A 20,404-nucleotide genomic window follows, 5' to 3' on the forward strand; every position below is an offset into this window, starting at 1 on the left:
CTCTGTCCATGTCTTTTTCTTATAGTTTACAGTCTTTCTCCTGGAGCCAAATTTTGTAACGCTGCACAACTCGGAGTCAAAAATGGTCTTTAAGAATACGAGGAGACTCTAAAATAAGTAGGTACCAACTTCCCAGGCATCACATTTCAACTGCTCCCATGTGTAAAATGTCTTGGTGACTGACAAACTGCACACAGTGACTGTACTGTAGAGACAGACACAGGCTTACCTTGAGCTTTTTCAATTCCCCTTCAATATCTATCTCTAAGGTAGGATATATCGCTTTGTACTGATTGGCTAACACTTTGAACCTGAAAGGCAAAAACACTTCACTAAGGTTGGTTGTTTTGTTTTCCTCCTCGTGTCCCCATCAACCTTAGATTTTACTGGTTACATAGCCATAATCACTATGTGGTTTAAGCAACAAAATACTTAATAATTATAAATGTGTACGTTAATAAAATTATAAATCAAATTATTTGACAATAATTTCTACTTTAAAAAGTAACATCAAACAGATGCAACTCCTTACACAGGGTGGAACCCAGAAACCTAAGACTATGCCTAGAGCCATGCATTAAAACACAGAAATTACCTCTCAGAAAATTCATCAAAATCAGAAACAAGATCACACATTCTGAGTCCACTTCGAGCTGCTTTTGAAGAATATACTGGCCCGATTCCTTTTTTTGTAGTTCCCAAGCTTTCAAGAGATAATAACAGTAGTTATTATTTACATAAAACTAAGCTGATTTTTCTTTAAAGCTAATAGATCATTAGCATAAAATGAAATGCTGACATTTAGAACCTTGTTTTAAGCATTTAAAACATGAGATACTCTTAGCATGCAACTTAGGCATCAGAATGTCACTGTTCAGAGACACAAACATATGCATATTCTACATACTTCTGGCTTTAAATCAATAACTTTTCATGTTTTAGTACTCTTACATACTTATTCGTGCCCAATACACAACTTTTCTACCAGTGGAGCTGAATGTTGACAACACCCTCAAGTATTTTGACTTGAAACTGGAAATCTTCCTAAATAATTCTCCTGAAGACCTTAAGAAAGTCCTCCGTGAACAGGGAGCAGTAACAGGATGGATTTAAGTTCTCTATACAAGAAATATTTCATTTCAATCTGAACACATAAGTTGGAGCCAGGAAAACAGGAAGCAGTGCTGAGCATAGCTCTGCACTTAGGTTTAACTTCCATTGTTTTCATATTTTGACCTGGCAGACACACAAAGCCTTATTGTCTTCAATTATAAGTTCTGCATACACAGATTGGTCTTCAAACTACCCTGATGGAACCATACCACAGAACTCAGTTCAGGAGGGATTCTATTCCAAGCAGAAGATACAGGTCATGATGTGGAAAGCTATCAAACCAAAATGTGAGTGAATTGAAACACAGTTCACAACCAGCACGGAATTAAATCTAGTTTGGTCGTTAGCAGTTTGGAATAGATACAAACCAATAACCTTGATAAAAACAAAATTCTTCCAATTAGACTCAATATTGAGTAAGCTCAAGGAGCAATACATTTGCCTCCAGTACAAAAAGGAAGACATTCTAATTGACTCTGCATCACAGAGTTCTTTAACTACAGGAGGACATCATGGCTTAAATAACTGACTCTAGCCTCCATTTGAATTCACATCCTCCACAATGATTTGTTTTAAGGAGAGGGTGGTTTCCATTTATTTTGTCTCACAAAGATGTGCCAATTCATACACAATTTAAGCTGTCAGGTAACTGTATTTACAGAAATTAAAATAATTATATGTAACATGCTGCAGTATTTATTTTTTCTATGACCTTTTCTATAACTATTTTTACAGAACCAAATACCTCCAGTAAACGAAACACTAGGGAGCAGCAACCCTTTTTATAAAGCAAACTAAGAACTAGGAAGTTCTCTGTAAGGCAAAATACCAAGATACAATCCTTTCATTAAGAATATCAATCTTTTGCTAGCCACTGGAGGACACAAGTGTAAGACACGATTGCTGCATACTGCCTGGACAGGCTGGACAGGCTGGATGGGTGAGCAGAGGCCAATGGGATGAGATTGAACAAGGCCAAGTGCAGGGTTCTGCACTTTGGCTACAACAACCCCAAGCAGCACTACAGGCTGGGGACTGAGTGGCTGAGAGCAGCCAGGAGGAAAGGGACCTGGGGGTACTGAAAGATAGTAAGCTGAAGATGAGCCAGCAGTGTGCCCAGGTGGCCAAGAGAGCCAATGGCATCCTGGCCTGCATCAGGAACAGTGTGGCCAGTAGGACGAGGGAGGTTATTCTGCCCCTGTACTCAGCACTGGTCAGGCCACACCTTGAGTGCTGTGTCCAGTTCTGGGCCCCTCAATTCAAGAAGGATGTTGAGGTGCTGGAACGTGTCCAGAGAAGGGCAACAAAGCTGGTGAGGGGCCTGAAACACAAACCCTATGAGGAGAGGCTGAGGGAGCTGGGCCTGTTTAGCCTGGAGGAGGCTCAGGGGTGATCTTATTACTGTCTACAACTACCTGAAGGGGCATTGTAGCCAGGTGGGGGTTGGCCTCTTCTCCCAGGTAACCAGCAATAGAACAAGGGGACACAGTCTCAAGTTGTGCCAGGGTAGGTATAGGCTGGATATTAGGAAGAAGTTCTTCACAGAGAGAGTGATTGGCATTGGAATGGGCTGCCCAGGGAGGTGGTGGAGGCACCGTCCTTGGGGGTCTTCAAGAAAAGACTGGATGAGGCACTTAGTGCCATGGTCTGGTTGACTGGATAGGGCTGGGTGCTAGGTTGGACTGGATGATCTTGGAGGTCTCTTCCAACCTAGTTGATTCTGTGATTCTAGGAGTTACAAGGATAATTAATACTTTTTAAAACCTCAATAGCAAGCAATAACAGAATAAATGTATTAAAAAGTCATATTTGTACTAAGTCATTCAGCATCTGACAAAATAAAACTACCTACTTCTTTCCTGCTTGTTCTTGCCTCTGTTGTTCTTGGATGCCATCAGCAGCTTGGTGGAAATCAAATACTGAAAAAAATAAATATCACTTAAATAGGAATTTGTATGAAACAAATGACTGGAGCAGTAATGGATTTCTTCAAACCAACTCTAGCCCTGGTTTATCAGTGTGGAAAAAATATTCAGACTGAAGAATTTAAATGGTCAGAGTTTTTCTCCTCTTTGACAAGTTGCATTTTTCACAGGTAAGAGCTCTGAGGTTTTTCAGAGGGTTTTTTAAGTGCAATTTTTTCTGTAGTACTTGTACACTGTGTAAACCTCCTCCTACAGAATAACTAAGCCATTTCAGCTACGCAGTGGCCCAAAAGAATGTAATCAACAACAAAGAAAGTTCCCAACCCACTACAGGATTCATACTGCTGAAATTTAAGGTGGGAACTTCAGTAAATATTCACATTCATGTTAAAGATTTCTTAAGGTATTTTATTTTTGTGTTTTAGACGACATCAATGTAAGTACACCTGGAATTACAAAAGCTCCCACCAACAATATAATCAGGAACTCTGATTATATTTTTTATTAGAGGTAAAGTTTAACTTTCCTTATTTGTGTGCAGTAATTAGTGCCATGGTCTAGTTGACTGGCTAGGGCTGGGTGCTAGGTTGGACTGGATGATCTTGGAGGTCTCTTCCAACATGGTTGATTCTATGATTCCAAAGCATTACATATTATTGACAACAGAGATTATGCAAAAGTATTCCTTCTGGAAATCATGTCAAATACAAACAGTGGTGCAAGAGTTTAGCAAGTTGACAGAAACCAATTTAACTTTTGGCAGATACCACCTAAGAAAGATAAACAACTAACACACACATTACAGAGGGAAGACTGAAAAGTTCCAAGAAAGACTCATTTAATAAATACTCCAGTCTCTCAACAACAAGAGTGGGTTTACCTTGTTTGTCTTGGCAGTTTATCTTTGTGTTTATTTCCACACATGCCAATTTTTTTTTAAGGATTGTATTATAGCTTGAAGCTATTTTTGGTTGATCTTTTGTTACTGACTAATCATTCACAGATCACCTATATTATCATGGAAACAGATCTCCAGATTGCCATCAGAGCTCTTCTAGGAGAAGCATTCTGTAAATTTGTTTATGTTAAGTAGAATGACAGTAAATAACAGTCAGTAAGGGGTTCTTTTTACTCAGGACCTGTTTAGCTATGAAATCCTTCCAGTATTGCCACTGCAATTTAATTACTGCTGAACAGATTTTCTAATAATCTAAACATTTCCAAGTAATTCACCTACAGTGATTTCTGTGCTACAGAAAGGATATTGGTAATGTAGGAACAGGTATTCACAGGTACTTTGGGGTATTCAGAACCACAGTACTTCGGGGTAACTCACTAGTTACCCCAAAGTGAAAACATTTAACTCATTAAGCCATTTCAGAGCAGTTAAACAGAAAATAATGGAAACCAAACCAAATAAACAAAAAAAGCCCACAACAGAAAACAAAACCAAAAGCAAAGCTTTTCACTGAGAATGACTAAAACGTTTAGATCTTCAGAGGGCAACTACCAGAGCAGACATGCAATTACATAACTTTTATGTTACTATATCTAAAGATCTCATTTAAGGGATCAATTTATGCAATAAAGATGTCCTAGGACTGATACAGAAAAAGCCTCTGAAGCTCTGTATTGGTGGTTTGGACTCTGGTTTAATCCAGGCTCTGAACTACAGAGCTGCTTGGAACACTTAAGCTGGAATCAAGACTTAACTGAAGAGTTCTGTGAAATGAGCGCAGCCATTCTCGCCATCCCTACAGAGTCCTCCCCATAACATCTCTGTGCTGAAGTATGAGGCAGTTTACTTGGTAGGGAGCCCATTAGTTTGGAAGTCCATCTCAGTTCCATGATTTCCCAGCAGAAAAGTTGCTATAAGCAACACTGCTTTTACAACAAAAGGGGAAAGTTCTTCAGCCAATTACTTTCTGAACTGCTTTGCAACTGTGATATTTGGCTTGGAAAGTGAACCTGCTTTTCTGATTAGTATGTACTTATGGAATTGGATTAAGGAGACTCTAGAATATAAATCTGGGAGTGGCAAGCCATTTTATCTAAGTGACAAATGGAAACTTAACTCTGCCAAAATTATATACTTATATAAAGAGATGGCTAAGAACTGCCTTGCTTCTACTGCCATGGAAAGTTCAGAGAAAACAAAGATTAACAAAATAATCAACAAAAACACAAGCAGGAACTTACCAATGTGAGCCCTGTCAGAAATAATTAGTCTTTTTTCCCAGCCTTCCAGACCTTAAAAGACAAAATGGAATAGTTCAAATCATGTTTTGTGTAGTATTTTTGTCTTCTGATGTATAAAGGATAAGCATTTTTCATGTCTAGTCTTCAGTCAATCTATTTAAACACGAAGCAATCACATTCCAGAGGACAAAAAAGTAAGATTTCCATCAGTACAACTTGGCATCAGCCTACAAAGCTGAGAAGTTAGGAGGATTCTGTAGATTCACTCCAGCAATCAGTATCTTACTGGTTTTGAATAATCTAGACCACTGATTTGCCTCACTTTTAATAGACTGCTGCCAAGTATGGGCACAGACATATTCAAAACCAAGAAACGATTACTAGACTACTTGTTTATGTGAACATGTATCATCAAACTGCACTCTAATATCGTAAGACAAACTGACAATGAACAGGTAATGCACTTCCACCAGTTGTTTGACTTCTTAATTCAGGGCTTTAAGCAAAGAAAGGTGTCTGCAGATAATCCACATTTAGAACATGTTATCTTCCGAAACTGTAGACTCCTTTTGTCTGTACTCTCCTGAATCTCCTGTCAGAAGCTAGCAGCCTAACAAAGCTCTAGAAAGACACATTTGTGTAACATCTACAGAGGCATTCTGTATCCTTTGAGAAGAGGTCCACAAACTGTTTTAACATCTTCTCACCTGTTCCTTTCTTTAAGTTTTTTTCAGCTTCTTCAAAGAGTCCTGGCAGGTGAATTACGACGCCGTTTCCTGAAGAAAATGATGACACAAAATGTACACAATTAGGCTGACCATGGGGAAAGTATTCTAAGTAATTCAGAGACACTTTCTATTTTGTATGCACAATATCTGTTTTTAAACTTACAAGACACTGCCAGCTTTGTTCTTAGCAATATGTCTGTAAAAGACTAACTTACATCTCAAGTATGAGTTTGAATCTCTTTAATAAACTCATCAAGCTTTCACTTTAGATCAGGACAAACAGTAAACAGCATCGTGGGACAGTCCAGAATGTAACTTCCTCTCCCTTGTATCTAAAATTAACTTCTTTCTCTGTACTTTAATAACCCTATTGTTTTTTAAAAGCTTCACACACTTCCATTGCCATTAGAAACACCAGGATCCCCTCTGTTGTAAACAGATGTGGCAGTACATCCAAACCTACCCCTTCCCTTCCCCATTTCCCCCCGGGGAGGTGGTGGAGTCGCTGTCCCTGGGGCAGTTCAAGGCAAGGTTGGACGTGGCACTTGGTGCCATGGTCTAGCCTTGAGCTCTGTGGTAAAGGGTTGGACTTGATGATCTGTGAGGTCTCTTCCAACCCTGATGATACTGTGATACTGTGAAAATATGGGTTTGGGGGGAAATGGGGAAGCTGGGATGAAGTGAGCCAGGAGAGATACCTCCCCCTCTCAGGCCTGTGGATTCACCTGGGCTCTCCCCCCAAGCCATGTGTCAGGCTTTCTTGGGTCTTTGCCCTCCCCACACATGGATTGTAAGTAGCAGCAGCAGTAGTTCAGGAGGATTTTCCAATAAAAGACAGACAAAAAGATAAGTTTGCACAATCAGCAAGCAGCATTATGAGTAACTGATACACTCCTAAAATGTCTGGGAACTTCATACCTTTTGGTAGTGGGGTAAAATAACAATGCTTTTGGATTTATCTTTTTCCAAGTACTGTTCTCAAGCTATTTGTGACCATTCCTATTGTGAAGATAATTTCTCAATCAAATAGCGAACCTTTAGAACTTGTGCATATATAGATATGTGGGAGGTGGAGCTGAATTAATAGATCATTTATATTTTTATTAATTTCTTGCCTTTTTAACCCTTTACTCTTAACAACAGACACGGATTACTCTGTATATAGTGTTTGGGTTGTCAAAAAAATAGCAGAAATAAGAGAGGAAAAAGCTCTATCAAAAGCAAGCTCGCTTACCTACTGCTGCAGCACTGCTCAGAAAAACACTACTAAGCTGTACAATTAACCAGTATCACCAAGAGTCTGAGGAGGAGCATTTCCATATAGTAAAATTGGATCATCTTAAGGTCATACCAAACTCAGTAGATCCAAAGCTATCAGTATGATGACATCTAGCAAAAGAATGAACCTGCCATTTGAAATTATTTGCCTATTACCTAAGTTCCCCTAGATAAAAATGTTCTAAGCACTACAAACATTCTAAACACTAAAATACAGAGTATTTAGAACTTCTTCACTACAACCTTTATGGCATGGTCCTAATCAAGAGTTGTAATTTATTTTAATACTCTAACTATTTTGCCCTTGCCCTATTTTGTTTCTGACTCTGTAAGCCCTTTCAGTGGAGTATGAAGCCAGACGTTTTATTTTTAAACAAAATGTATTTCAAACACAAGATCCATAAAAAATGTTAGAACTTCAGAACAGACAAAATTCAAGATTGCACTGGATGATCTTAGAGGTCTCTTCCAACCTGGTTGATTCTATGATTCTAATAGATAGTGCATACAGACAAGTGGATTTGTAAACAGCCCTCTCCTGCATACAGTATTTTTAAGGGGTGGTGTCTTTCCTACCCAATCCTAAATCCATCAAATGAAATGTGGCCAACAGGCATCCTTTTTTACTGTTTTCAATCAAAAACCTTTTAGAGAAACATAGTACAGTAACACATCAAAAGACAATAAAAGTAGCATCATCTGCCATAGCCATCAAAACTAGAATCGAGTTAATATCCCAGCCTCACCTTCACCAGAGGGAATCTATTTCCATGCTCATTGGCTCAATTTCTGTAGAAATATTAGGGAGGGGAAGCTGATCCACAGCTATCCCACTATCAAGTCACAATATAACAGCTTAAAAGAAGCATTAAACCAATTCTCACTAAGTAAAGAGTTTATGTTGACTGTTGAGTAAACAGTCACTACAACTTGGACCCAAGATTTTGGCAAGCACTTTTAAGACTCAAGTAACAAAGGCTCTTCAGTTGCTATGCTCTTCAGCAAATTGCCAGTGATCACTTAATCATGACACATGTATCAAGATGAGAGACAGGACTAAAGGCTCAAAGCAATGAGATAACCAAGAAGGGGTGGCAGGAAGAGTGTGGTAATAGTTATGGTTGGACAAGTACACCGTGTAAGGAACAAGAGTTTTGGGTATCAATAAAGCAGGATGGAAATGTTGAAAGGTCATAGCATTTTCATGTCCCTGGTTCACTGTGAAACAGTGCACAGGCATAGTTAAAATTCTGTGTAGATAAGTTTTACATTTAATCTCATTTTCAGGAGAATATAAGGACCATGCAGCATTAAGTAGGTTGGTCATATAAGCCATCCAAAGGTTAAAAAAAGAGAGAAGAAAAAACCCCAAAGCACAAAACAAACAAACAACAAAACAAACAAACCACCACCATTAACAAACCACCAAAAACCACACAGCAATCAAATAAACAAACAGAAAAAAAACCCCACATACGATTGGAAACAGGATTCCAACAGAGGGAAAGGTAAGTAGGACTGTAGAGACAGAAAGAACAAGCTAAACTCCCTTTCAAGAAGCAAATATTATAGATCCTGACATCACATAGAGCTGTTGCTACACTAAACCTTCTAATGTACTCTCCTGAGATACACAATTGATAGAGGAAAATCAGAGAGTGAAGAAATGCTAGGCAGCTAAGCTGTTTGCACTGACAGGACAGATAAAAGAGAGATGAAATTTCCAAGACAGTAAAACAAACTTCTGTAATCCAAACTTTGCAACTGAGTTCAGACAAGAAATATTAAGAAGATAGTAGAGTATTTCAAGCCTAGGAGAATTTGTGGGGGAAAAAAATGTGATCCTGTATGTCCATAACATCTATTTTGCTACTTTACTATGTCAAAAATCTGCAACTACAAGATGCCCTACTTACCAATGAATGCAGTGACTTTTGGATTGATGATCCCACTTGGCAGAAGATGAAAGTCATACTCCACAGAATCCACAACAACTGTATGCCCTGCATTATTGCCGCCCTGGAATGGGTGGAGGGGGGGAAAAAAAAGGCTTAATAGTTTTTTTTAATACAAAAGGCAAATGAACACACAGTATAAAGATGGAATGATCTGGTTCCAGCACCAATTCTGCAGATTTCATTTCTGTTTCTGACAAAAGATCATTCAGAGATCTCCTCCCCGGAAATCAGCCAACCTTGTTTTGTCACACCTGACAATTTCAACATCACATGGACTTTGGACAGTATTTTGATTCATCAAAGGTACACAAGCATGGAATAGAATTAAAATATTTCTCCAAATTAATTGGAAAGAAACAAATCTTTTAAAACATGCCAACATTTCTGAAAGCCATACTAGCTTCCTATTACAGTTACAGAAAGCATGTTGAAAAAGTCACCACTTAAATTGAATATAAAAAGCCATTTAGTCACTGGCAAGGCTGTGGGCTCGTTCTTCTGAATTTTGGGTTCAGTCTTAGAAGTGGTTTTGTATGAACAGTAACCAGCAAAGTTAACCTGTTCATTCTAGAACTGTAGTAATCTGTCTTACTACTAACAACTGTAAGAATAGAGGTCATTTGTATCTGAACCATGCAGTTAAGCAGTGAATCTAGAGGCAACTGAGGTGATTGTGGTTTTGTAAGTTACCAGAAACCATTCACATCAAAAACTTAACTCTTGTAGCTTTTTTTCATTATGACAAAGAGCATATTCAGAGATTTCTTAACTGAAAAAGCATGCCTAACATACAAAAAGAATCCTGTGACCAAGTCTTAGAGAGGGTCAAGACAGGCTTATGAAACTAAAAAGATTACAAAACAGTTACCAAACATCCCCAGTTCTTGTTTGCTGTACTTTCAAAACAAGCTTACACTCTGTTGTGCCGGAGCCATTTGTGCAAGGCAAGGTTACACACAAAACGGTTCTGTTTGTCATAACTACAGGAACACTTTTTAACAGGCAGCTTGCACCAGAAATAAACCAACTGCAATACAGAAGGGAAGTCTTAAGGGAAAGGGAATTTTAATCTAAGTCTTCTTTTCAGCACTAGACTTATTATCCTGCAATGTTCACAGGATCACAGTATCACCAAGGTTGGAAGAGACCTCATAGATCATCAAGTCCAACCCTTTGCCACAGAGCTCAAGGCTAGACCATGGCACCAAGTGCCACGTCCAGTCCTGCCTTGAACAGCTCCAGGGACGGCGACTCCACCACCTCCCCGGGCAGCCCATTCCAGTGCCCAATGACTCTCTCAGGGAAGAACTTTCTCCTCACCTCCAGCCTAAATCTCCCCTGGCACAGCCTGAGGCTGTGTCCTCTCGTTCTGGCGCTGGCCACCTGAGAGAAGAGAGCAACCTCCTCCTGGCCACAACCACCCCTCAGGTAGTTGTAGACAGCAATAAGGTCACCCCTGAGCCTCCTCTTCTCCAGGCTAACCAATCCCAGCTCCCTCAGCCTCTCCTCATAGGGCTGTGCTCCAGGCCTCTCCCCAGCCTCGTCGCCCTTCTCTGGACACGCTCAAGCATCTCAACGTCCCTCCTAAACTGGGGGGCCCAGAACTGAACACAGTACTCAAGGACAGAGTAAGGTACCAACGACCACTCACCACTCCTACAAGATTTACAAAACCTCAGTGCAATGCATAAAGCCACATACCTGAAATTACACATAAAGAATAGTCTTAGACATAAACCATATGTGACAGCATACAAACACACATGCCACAAATAATGCTTAATCTCAATGAGATTGGTAATGAAAATGCCCATATTTTCCAGCATGACTTAAAGACTTAGAGACATTCCATCTCCTTTAGGAACAGAGAGAAGACTTATAAACTTTACCCAGCAAAGGAAATGTCTTTAGTTAGCAATCAGCAATAGAACATACAGTTTTTTTCCCACAGGGTGAACAATACACTGAAGAAGCTGTAGAGATTTCTGGATGCAGATGGTTTTTGCTGCAAATGATCTGACTTCAGAGAAGAGTAAATTTTCAATTCACAACATGGGAGACATAGTGAATGCATAAATAAAGCAAGCCTTCCAAGTTACTCTTTCACAAATGAAAATAATCAATGGTCAGGAACTCTCCTCCTCCTTCCATCCTTTCTATTTCACAGTAGCTGTTCAAAAGATGTAGCAGTCTACCAACCCTACAGTTCCATCTTTGATTTAACTAACTGCCTTTGCAGACAAATCACTTCAAGCATAGTTGTAAATGCAATGCTGGTATCATTGAGCTAATCCAAGTTACTCCAATATTAAACTCTGAAAATTATGAAGTTATATTCACACATAAGCTTTTTCAGTAAAATAAAGACATTGGTTTTCTACTACAGCATTTGACAACCAGACAAAAAGCTTCCTTGGCAAATTAACTGTTATGTGAAGTGGCTCATACAGCCAAGAACATCTGGTGAAAGTGGTAGTTATGCTCTTCCTCATCAGAATCCTTCAATTTATTCCTCCTCTATCAGATTCACTGGTTATATCAGCCTAAAGAAATTCAGCAAACACTAAGATTAATGAATTCATGTGAAATTTCCTACTAACTGGATGAGTTCATGATCAGCAATTTATTTAAATTATATTTAAAAAAAAAGCTTTCTACCATCATGAATATCAACTAGAGCAAAATTGCCCATTGCAGACATTAGGTCATGCTCAACAATAAATTCTTAAGTCTCTCAAAATTTACCAAGCTACAGGTGCCATTCAGACATGATAACTTTAAAGTTCAGTGGTCACATCTGCTTGTGTAAGGTGTACAGCACGCAGACTCAAGATTGCCAGAATCACAGAATCATAGAATCAACCAGGTTGGAAGACACCTCCAAGATCATCCAGTCCAACCTCGCACCCAGCCCCCACACAGTCAACCAGACCATGGCACTAAGTGCCTCAGCCAGTCTCTTCTTGAACACCTCCAGGGACGGTGACTCCAACACCTCCCTGGGCAGCCCATTCCAATGCCAATCACTCTCTCTGGCAACAACTTCCTCCTAACATCCAGCCTAGACCTCCCCTGGCACAACTTGAGACTGTGTCCCCTTGTTCTCTTGCTGGTTGCCTGGCAGAAGAGACCAACCCCCACCTGGCTACAACCTCCCTTCAGGTAGTTGTAGACAGCAATGAGGTCTCCCCTGAGCCTCCTCTTCTCCAGGCTAAACACCCCCAGCTCCCTCAGCCTCTCCTCATAGGGTTTGTGTTCCAGGCCTCTCACCAGCTTTGTTGCCCTTCTCTGGACACCTTCCAGCACCTCAACATCTTTCTTGAATTGAGGGGCCCAGAACTGGACACAGCACTCAAGGTGTGGCCTGACCAGTGCTGAGTACAGGGGCAGAGTAACCTCCCTTGTCCTACTGGCCACACTGTTCCTGATGCAGGTCAGGATGCCATTGGCTCTCTTGGCCAGATGGGCACACTGCTGGCTCATCTTCAGCCTACTATCTACCAGTACCCCCAGGTCCCCTTCTTCCTGGCTGCTCTCCAGCCACTCTGTCCCCAGCCTGTAGTGCTGCTTGGGGTTGTTCATCATGAGAACACAGATAGAGGGTTTTGGTGGTGACAACATTTCTCCCTTGCCCAGGGTGTGTTGGTTCTATGCTCACTGAAGTACTGAAGAAATAACCAACAGCTGACAGAATAAAAATGGCTTTTACCTTTTAAATCTTGAACTGCATGCACAGCTCGCATTTCATCTAGAAACAACACAGTGATCTATACTTCTGCGTGTTTACTATGAGCAGTTAAGACTTTAAGGGATTTTGCTAGAGACTGAAGTAGAAAATTTGACATTACATACAATAAACATTACAATGGCTTTACAATGACATTACATACATAAATGAGATCACACTCTTAGGCCATACTAGTAACTCAAGGTTTAGAAATGCTTGCTTTCAGATTGGACCAAATTTGCATCTCAGAATTTAGGTGCTTATATTATGATGCCTACAACAGCAAAACATCAGATCCCAGAGCGCTACTAATAACACTCACCTGGTAAAACATTAAGGCTGTCCCCACCCTGCTTTGAATTTCATTGTCAAAATGTGTCAGTTTGAAAAACAGCTTTAATTTCACATCATATTTTAGGAGAGCATTAAACCAATGGCATTTCATTAATTCAGTTTTCAAAATTCTGCTGCTGATTTATAGGTGAGCTCTACTCTACCTCCAAGTGCATAGTTACAGCTAAGAATTGTAATATGTTAAAAAGTACTGTACACTTACAGTGAACTAGCAGTAAAGTGTACACATTTTGTGTGCTCAGACATTGCACAACACAGGTTTTGTCAACAATTCTAATGACAGAAAGCTGAACTCAGAGTTCTAGTGCTGGTGGGGTAGTGGGATGGGCTGTTAGGTTCCAGGGTTTCTCTTCGTTTTGTGGTTGTTGGTGGGATTAGTTTTGTTGTTGTTCATTCTCCAGAAATTGATAATGCAAACATCTTCACAATGTAAGCAAACTGTTGCCTCTGGGTATAATTCAAGGCATGATCTGACGAAGCTGCTCCTGGCTCCAGTGGTTTCCATCTGGATTTCTCATTTCTCCTCTGTCACCATGCTAAACCAAACGGGATGAGTTAGGTAATTCAAGCTAACACCCCTCTGATTCAAACAGTTCTCCATTAATAATGTTTAAACAACTGTGGAATTTATTTTCACTATTAAACAAACTTCATGCTCAAATGATCTTCAGTATATTGTACACAGCTTTTGCCAGAGGTAAATTAAAATATGCAAGTCAATACTCCATAGTTAACTAGATAGAGTAATGAGTCTACTACATCTCAGTGAACTTCTGAGTACCCAAACTACCAGAGTTCTCCCCCAGCCACCTCAAAGCTGAAACATTTACCCTGGGCAAAGACCAGTGAAGTGGCCAAGCGTACAGAAAGACCAAAAGATGCTCTTGTTCAGACTGGAATACACTATGTGCATACAGCAGCTGCTCCTTTTCCCTTTCTGCCTGCACAACTGCAAGATTTGCCTCAGCTGAGACAAAACACATAGCATAGCCAACGTACTCATTACAGCAATGCAACTCCAGATTTGGCTACAAATAGATGGACTGCATAAAAGGACTGACCAGGGGGAGATTACTTCTATACATGAGAGGTACAAGGAGGCATCCATGACACTCTGAATAAAGATCTTCACTGGGATGCTCTTTCCATTCTGCAGAATGATAGCAGAGCAAACCCCTCCAGAAGTCAGAACAAGGCCTGTGGAGGAAGTCAAGCAGCCAAAGCAGACTTGGCTTAGCCAGAGTAAAACAAGTAAGTTTGCAAGAATTTAACAGACAAAATGAACACCAGTAAGACAAAACAGCATGGCATAGTCAGGAATGTCTAATTAAACTCTAGACTCAAGCAATGCAGTATTTTATTCCAAATTTATGTAAAAGGGGCACTCTGTGGAAGATAGTAAAGACACAAATACCTGATGCAAACACAAGAAGAAAGCCCTTTTAAGAGAAGAAAAAAATAAAGGAAAAAAAAATCTTTCCAGCATTTTTTTAGGTAAGAAACTCATAGAACAAAAAACACCAGAGAGCTTTCATGGTCCAAGTATCTGCTAAACACAAATCCAATGAACCTTCTTCAACCAGTTGTGTGTTCTCTCCCTCTACTTCCCTGCCATTGGAATGGGCTGCCCAGGGAGGTGGTGGAGTCACCATCCCTGGAGGTGTTCAAGAAAAGCCTGGATGAGGCACTTAGTGCCATGGTCCAGTTGACTGGCTAGGGCTGGGTGCTAGGTTGGACTGGATGATCTTGGAGGTCTCTTCCAACCTGGTTGATTCTATGATAGAAAACTGAACACATAGGAAAAATAGGCACATGCCTTCCTAAACAACAGAACACAGATTCTCCATCTAACAATAAAGCAGCTACCCAAAACAAAGAGCAGTAAGAACCAGTAACAACATATTATATAGTAGTCCCAGGAGGTCAACACAGACTTAGTGCTCTTGAAGTCCCAAGTATACTTTGCTGAGACAAGAGCACTATTTGTGCAATGCTCTGCCTTGATAAATGGATAAAGATGTAGTTTTAGAGCACTCTGAGGTTCCCAAAACTGGATTTTCAGAAGTCAGCAATCTTCTTAGCACTACATTTTGAGATGGATATTAAAAATAAGTTAAAAGCATTCAGTGTGTACTTTCTCCTCCTCTTGTACTACTTTCTCTCTTCCTATCTTTCACCACAGTATTTAGAGCGGGACTCTCTTCTCTTCCTAGGAGTTAATAGCCAAGAGATCAGCACTTCACTTTACCAAACCATAGGGTTAAATAGGGTGCCTGAATTACTCCAACTTTTCAGCTGCCTTTGTAATACAAATACACTGTACTTCCTTAACTTTTGACTTTGCCTTGCAGTCAGTATCTGGCCCCGTTGCTGCTGCTCAGGACTTTGAAACAATACACTCTGGTTTGTTTCCTGGTCTCCTGTTTTCAGATTACCAATTACTGCTTACCCTGCTGCCAGCAATGCTGTAGGAGTAACTGCCACCAGATGACTCTGAACCTTTGTGCCAGCAACAGGGGAAAACAGGAGCTTGATCAAAGTGAAGGGAGCAACAAACACCTACTTTTCTCCCCAGCTCTATCAGATCAAACAATTCATGGAATTGTTTGGGCATCTTAGAAATAGCTGGTTTAATGATAGCATTGATGCAAAAAGAACCAAACCAAACAAACACCTCAGGAACAAAAGAGTGAAAACTCTTCCAGCAGAATTGTCGGTTTGCTTTTGGGGGAGTTTGTTTGATTATTGTTTTGCTGTGTTATTACTTTTCCTCTCACCCTCCCCCTCTTTTTAACTTGTGTACATATCCATCTCAAAAGACAGACTGGAATGGAAACATTTCTTCCCATTTATTTGTAGACAGAAATTGAAATGTGAACCTAAGCATTTCAGTGTACAGATTCAGTTTGGGGACTTCTCAGTGTGATGCTCTGATGAACATTGTAAAATCCTATTAAGACACAGCCTTTTTATCCCTCCTTTCGTAATCCTGACACTATTAAAATACTCTAAAACAACAGTACAAATTATTAAGTGGAATAGAAAAAGTAAGCTGAAGCACAAGACCTAGAATACATGAAGTAAAACTTAGAGTAAGATAAATGAATGTATAGAATAGACACTCTTCCAATGTTACTGGTGTGGTATGATTCAACTGCTCCCTTGAAAAAGCATGTAACCCCCTAACTGCTAGCTGATCATCTTGAAGTACCTAAGATGAACATGTGGAAGAGCTAAATATACAGAACTCGAGCAGAAAGGTGGCACTAACAGAGAAATTGTCACACAAATGTTGTTAGAATGACAGCAATCTTGGTAACAGAACTGGATGTTTACTCCTTTCTGTACACATCAATGCAAAACTCATTCCCTGGGAAATACCACTTCTGAAATGCATTTTCTTTTAAAAGGGAAAAAAACCAAACAACTTTTTTTTCCCTTCAGCTTACTGAAGAGTATTAAGTAGTCTAAAAGTCCTTCTCACTGTAAGCACTACACTTAAGAATTCACAGACATATTCAACTTAGGCTGGTCAGTAGTACATACACAAGATACTATTCTGAAACATACCTATCCCTGGCAAGTGTGAACAGAATCAGTCACACTGCACAGAAAGACTGCAAGATAACAAAGACAGCAGCAAGTGTTTCACATATGGGGGCTACAGATAAACAATATTGGGAAACACCCCTTTTTGCAATTGTTTGGAGAGCCTGAAAATACTCATTTGTAAGGATAAAAAGCCATTATCTGCTGGTTCACGTTTTAGTGGAAACTAGCTTGGAGGTCTCTTCCAACCTGGTTGATTCTATGGTTCTACAACTACCTGAAGGGAGGTTGTAGCCAGGTGGGGGTTGGTCTCTTCTCCCAGACAACCAGCAACAGAACAAGGGGACACAGTCTCAAGTTGTGCCAGGGGAGGTCTAGGCTGGATGTTAGGAGGAAGTTGTTGGCAGAGAGAGTGATTGGCATGGGAATGGGCTGCCCAGGGAGGTGGTGGAGTCACCATCCCTGGAGGTGTTCAAGAAAAGCCTGGATGAGGCACTTAGTGCCATGGTCTAGTTGACTGGCTAGGGCTGGGTGCTAGGTTGGACTGGATGAGCTTGGAGGTCTCTTCCAACCTGGTTGATTCTATGATTCCTATAAATGAAACAATGCAGATTAACACTATACAAACACATCAATATTTTTAGAAGCATAACTCTTAGAAAGGTGTATTCTGGAGCCAAACTGGTAAACTCAAAAGCATATGTGGACAACTTTGAAGCAAGGCAAGTGTTCTCACTTTGACTCTTCCCATAGCAAAAGTTCATCTTGCTGTGCTCTGAGCATGCAGAACAGCTTCCAAATGATGTACAAAGCATAGATCAGCAGCATCCTTAATAACATTTAATAGCAATTTTTCTTCTGGAATTGCATTACTGTAGCAGTCAAAGGCACTCAAGTAACAGTCATGTACTGAGCTGACTCACTGGATAAGAACCAATCTTTTTTGGCATTAGGGCAGTATTGATACTTTAATCAGGTTTATCTGACATAAAACAGTAGTGACTTAAGAATTAAACTTTCTGAAGACAAGCCATGACTGCTTCAGCAGCCTTTTTGCACCATGATCTTTATTGTCAGGATTGAGAGCTCTTTCTAGGGGAAAAAAAAGTAGTATTTTCTTGCTGAATTAAAACAATGCAAAAAACTTGTATCAGGTAAGGCTTTGGGGTTTATTGTTCTGCTTAACCAGACACTACCAAAACTCAGCTAACAGAATTCTGAGGCTGAAATGTCCATCACTTGGGTTTTTGGGTTGAGTTTTGATAAACATTAACCAGGATGTTTCCTAATAAGGTATTTATTCAGCTTTCTATAAATAGACTCCAAAAATATTAATAATCACCAACAGAAACGTAAAAAGCATCAAACTAGGAGTTACATGCTCCAGTACATTTTACATGGAATACCTGCTTATTTAAGAGCTCATCTGAAGCTAAGTGAAGCCAACAACTAAGAGAACGTGGAAGCCATTTTCCAAAGGCTCTGAAAATGATACAAAGCCTCCTTAAATCCTGAACTACAACTTCCTCCTGGGGTGAAGTTGCTCAAACTGAAAGAAAACAGCTTAGGGAACCAGCAAAATCAAAAAGGAAAGCAAGAGGTGAATCATAGAATCAGCCAGGTTGGAATAGACCTCCAAGATCATCCAGTCCAACCTAGCATCCAGCCCTAGCCAATCAACCAGACCATGGCACTAAGTGCCTCATCCAGGCTTTTCTTGAACACCTCCAGGGACAGTGACTCCACCACCTCCCTGGGCAGCCCATTCCAATGCCAATCACTCTCTCTGCCAACAACTTCCTCCTAACATCCAGCCTAGACTTCCCCTGGCACAACTTGAGACTGTGTCCCCTTGTTCTGTTGCTGGTTGTCTGGGAGAAGAGACCAACTCCACCTGGCTACAACCTCCCTTCAGGTAGTTGTAGACAGCAATGGGGTCCCCCCTGAGCCTCCTCTTCTCCAGGCTAAACACCCCCAGCTCCCTCAGCCTCTCCTCATAGGGTTTGTGTTCCAGGCCCCTCACCAGCTTTGTCGCCCTTCTCTGGACACCTTCCAGCACCTCAACATCTCTCTTGAATGGAGGAGCCCAGAACTGGACACAGCACTCAAGGTGTGGCCTGACCAGTGCTGAGTACAGGGGCAGAATAACTTCCCTTGTCCTACTGGCCACACTGTTCCTGATGCAGGCCAGGATGCCATTGGCTCTCTTGGCCAGATGGGCACACTGCTGGCTCATCTTCAGCTACTATCTACCAGAACCCTCAGGTCCCTTTCTTCGTGGCTGCTCTGCAGCCAGTGTCCCCACCCTGCAGCGCTGCTTGGGGTTGTTGTGGCCAAAGTGCAGAACCCTGCACTTGGCCTTGTTCAATCTCATCCCATTGACCTCTGCCCACCCATCCAGACTGTCTGGGTCCCTCTGCAGGGCTCTCCTACCCTCCAACAGATCAACACCTGCTCCTAGCTTGGTGTCATCTGCAAATCCCACCTCACCCTCAACCTTTAGTGGCCCTCTATCTGTTGTGCAATGGCAACTGAGGAGGTGAGGATGGCTGGAAGGGTTTTCCTTTGCCCCTTCTGGGGCAAGAAAGTCACCTCAGAGCCTCCTCTTCTCCAGACTGAACAGCCTCAACTCTTTCAGTCTGTCATAGCAGAGCTGCTCCAGCCCTCTGATCATCCCAGTGGTCCTTCTCTGGACATGCTCCAGCATGTCCACATCCTTCTTGTAATAGGGGCTCCAGAACTGGATGCAATACTCAACAGAGCAGAGGAGGAGAATCACCTCCCTCGACCTGCTGGCCACACTTCTCCTGATGCAGCCCAGGATCTGGTTGGCCCTCCAAGCTGCAAGTGCACACTGCTGGCTCATGTTGAGCTTCTCGTCCACCAGCACCTCCACCTCCCTCTCCTCGAGGTTGCTCTCCAGTCCAGCCTCTATTGTGCTTGGGATTGCCTCAACCCAGATGCAGGACGCTGCACTTCGTCTTGCTGAAGCTCATGAAGTTGGCTTGTGCCCACCTCTCCAACCCGTCCAGGTCCCTGTGGATGGCATCCCTTCCCTCTAGCATGTCTGCTGCACCACACAGCTTGGTGCCGTCAGCAAACGTGCTGAGGGTGCACTCAGTGCCACTCTCCCTGTCATCTGTGTGCAGAACAGAAAAAGAAGCAAGAGTACCTGTGCCGTGTGTGCTCATCAAGGCACATGCACACATGATGTATGTGTACTTGCTTTTTCTACTTACAGATGTAAGAAATCACTGCAGGAACATAAACATTTACTGCACATCAAACTAAAATGGAGAAATAACAGTTCACATTTCTCCATTTCATATCTAAGTTGAAAATTTCATTTTCAGGGCATATCTGCACTAGTCAAGGGCAGGCTTGACATTACTATAACAGTTTGAACAGTAACATCCATTTTGAGCACCTGAACAGTGAGTGCAGTTCAAACCCTGATGCTTCACCTACAGCAGTACCCTCCTAACTGCCAAGCCTAGTCTTCATTACTGCAACTTTACCTAACAGTGGAGGTGCACAGGGAAGAAAAGACTTTAGAAAAACAGACTGAAATTA

General features: G+C 41.2%; 1 protein-coding gene across 1 annotated transcript in view; it reads right to left on the reverse strand.

Moving 5' to 3' along the window:
* The window catches only part of ADSS2 (adenylosuccinate synthase 2), a 38,881-nt gene that overhangs the window by 11,928 nt on the left and 6,549 nt on the right, over nucleotides 1–20,404 (reverse strand). The window contains exons 2-7 of the mRNA XM_064158666.1: nucleotides 9,160–9,262; nucleotides 5,945–6,013; nucleotides 5,238–5,288; nucleotides 2,966–3,032; nucleotides 596–703; nucleotides 230–311 (exon numbers count right to left, since the gene is read on the reverse strand). Of these exons, the coding sequence (XP_064014736.1) occupies nucleotides 230–311; nucleotides 596–703; nucleotides 2,966–3,032; nucleotides 5,238–5,288; nucleotides 5,945–6,013; nucleotides 9,160–9,262 (480 nt within the window). The remainder of the gene's footprint in view (nucleotides 1–229; nucleotides 312–595; nucleotides 704–2,965; nucleotides 3,033–5,237; nucleotides 5,289–5,944; nucleotides 6,014–9,159; nucleotides 9,263–20,404) is intronic.

Source organism: Pogoniulus pusillus, chromosome 18 (assembly GCF_015220805.1).
Source record: "Pogoniulus pusillus isolate bPogPus1 chromosome 18, bPogPus1.pri, whole genome shotgun sequence".
Lineage (NCBI taxonomy): Eukaryota > Metazoa > Chordata > Aves > Piciformes > Lybiidae > Pogoniulus > Pogoniulus pusillus.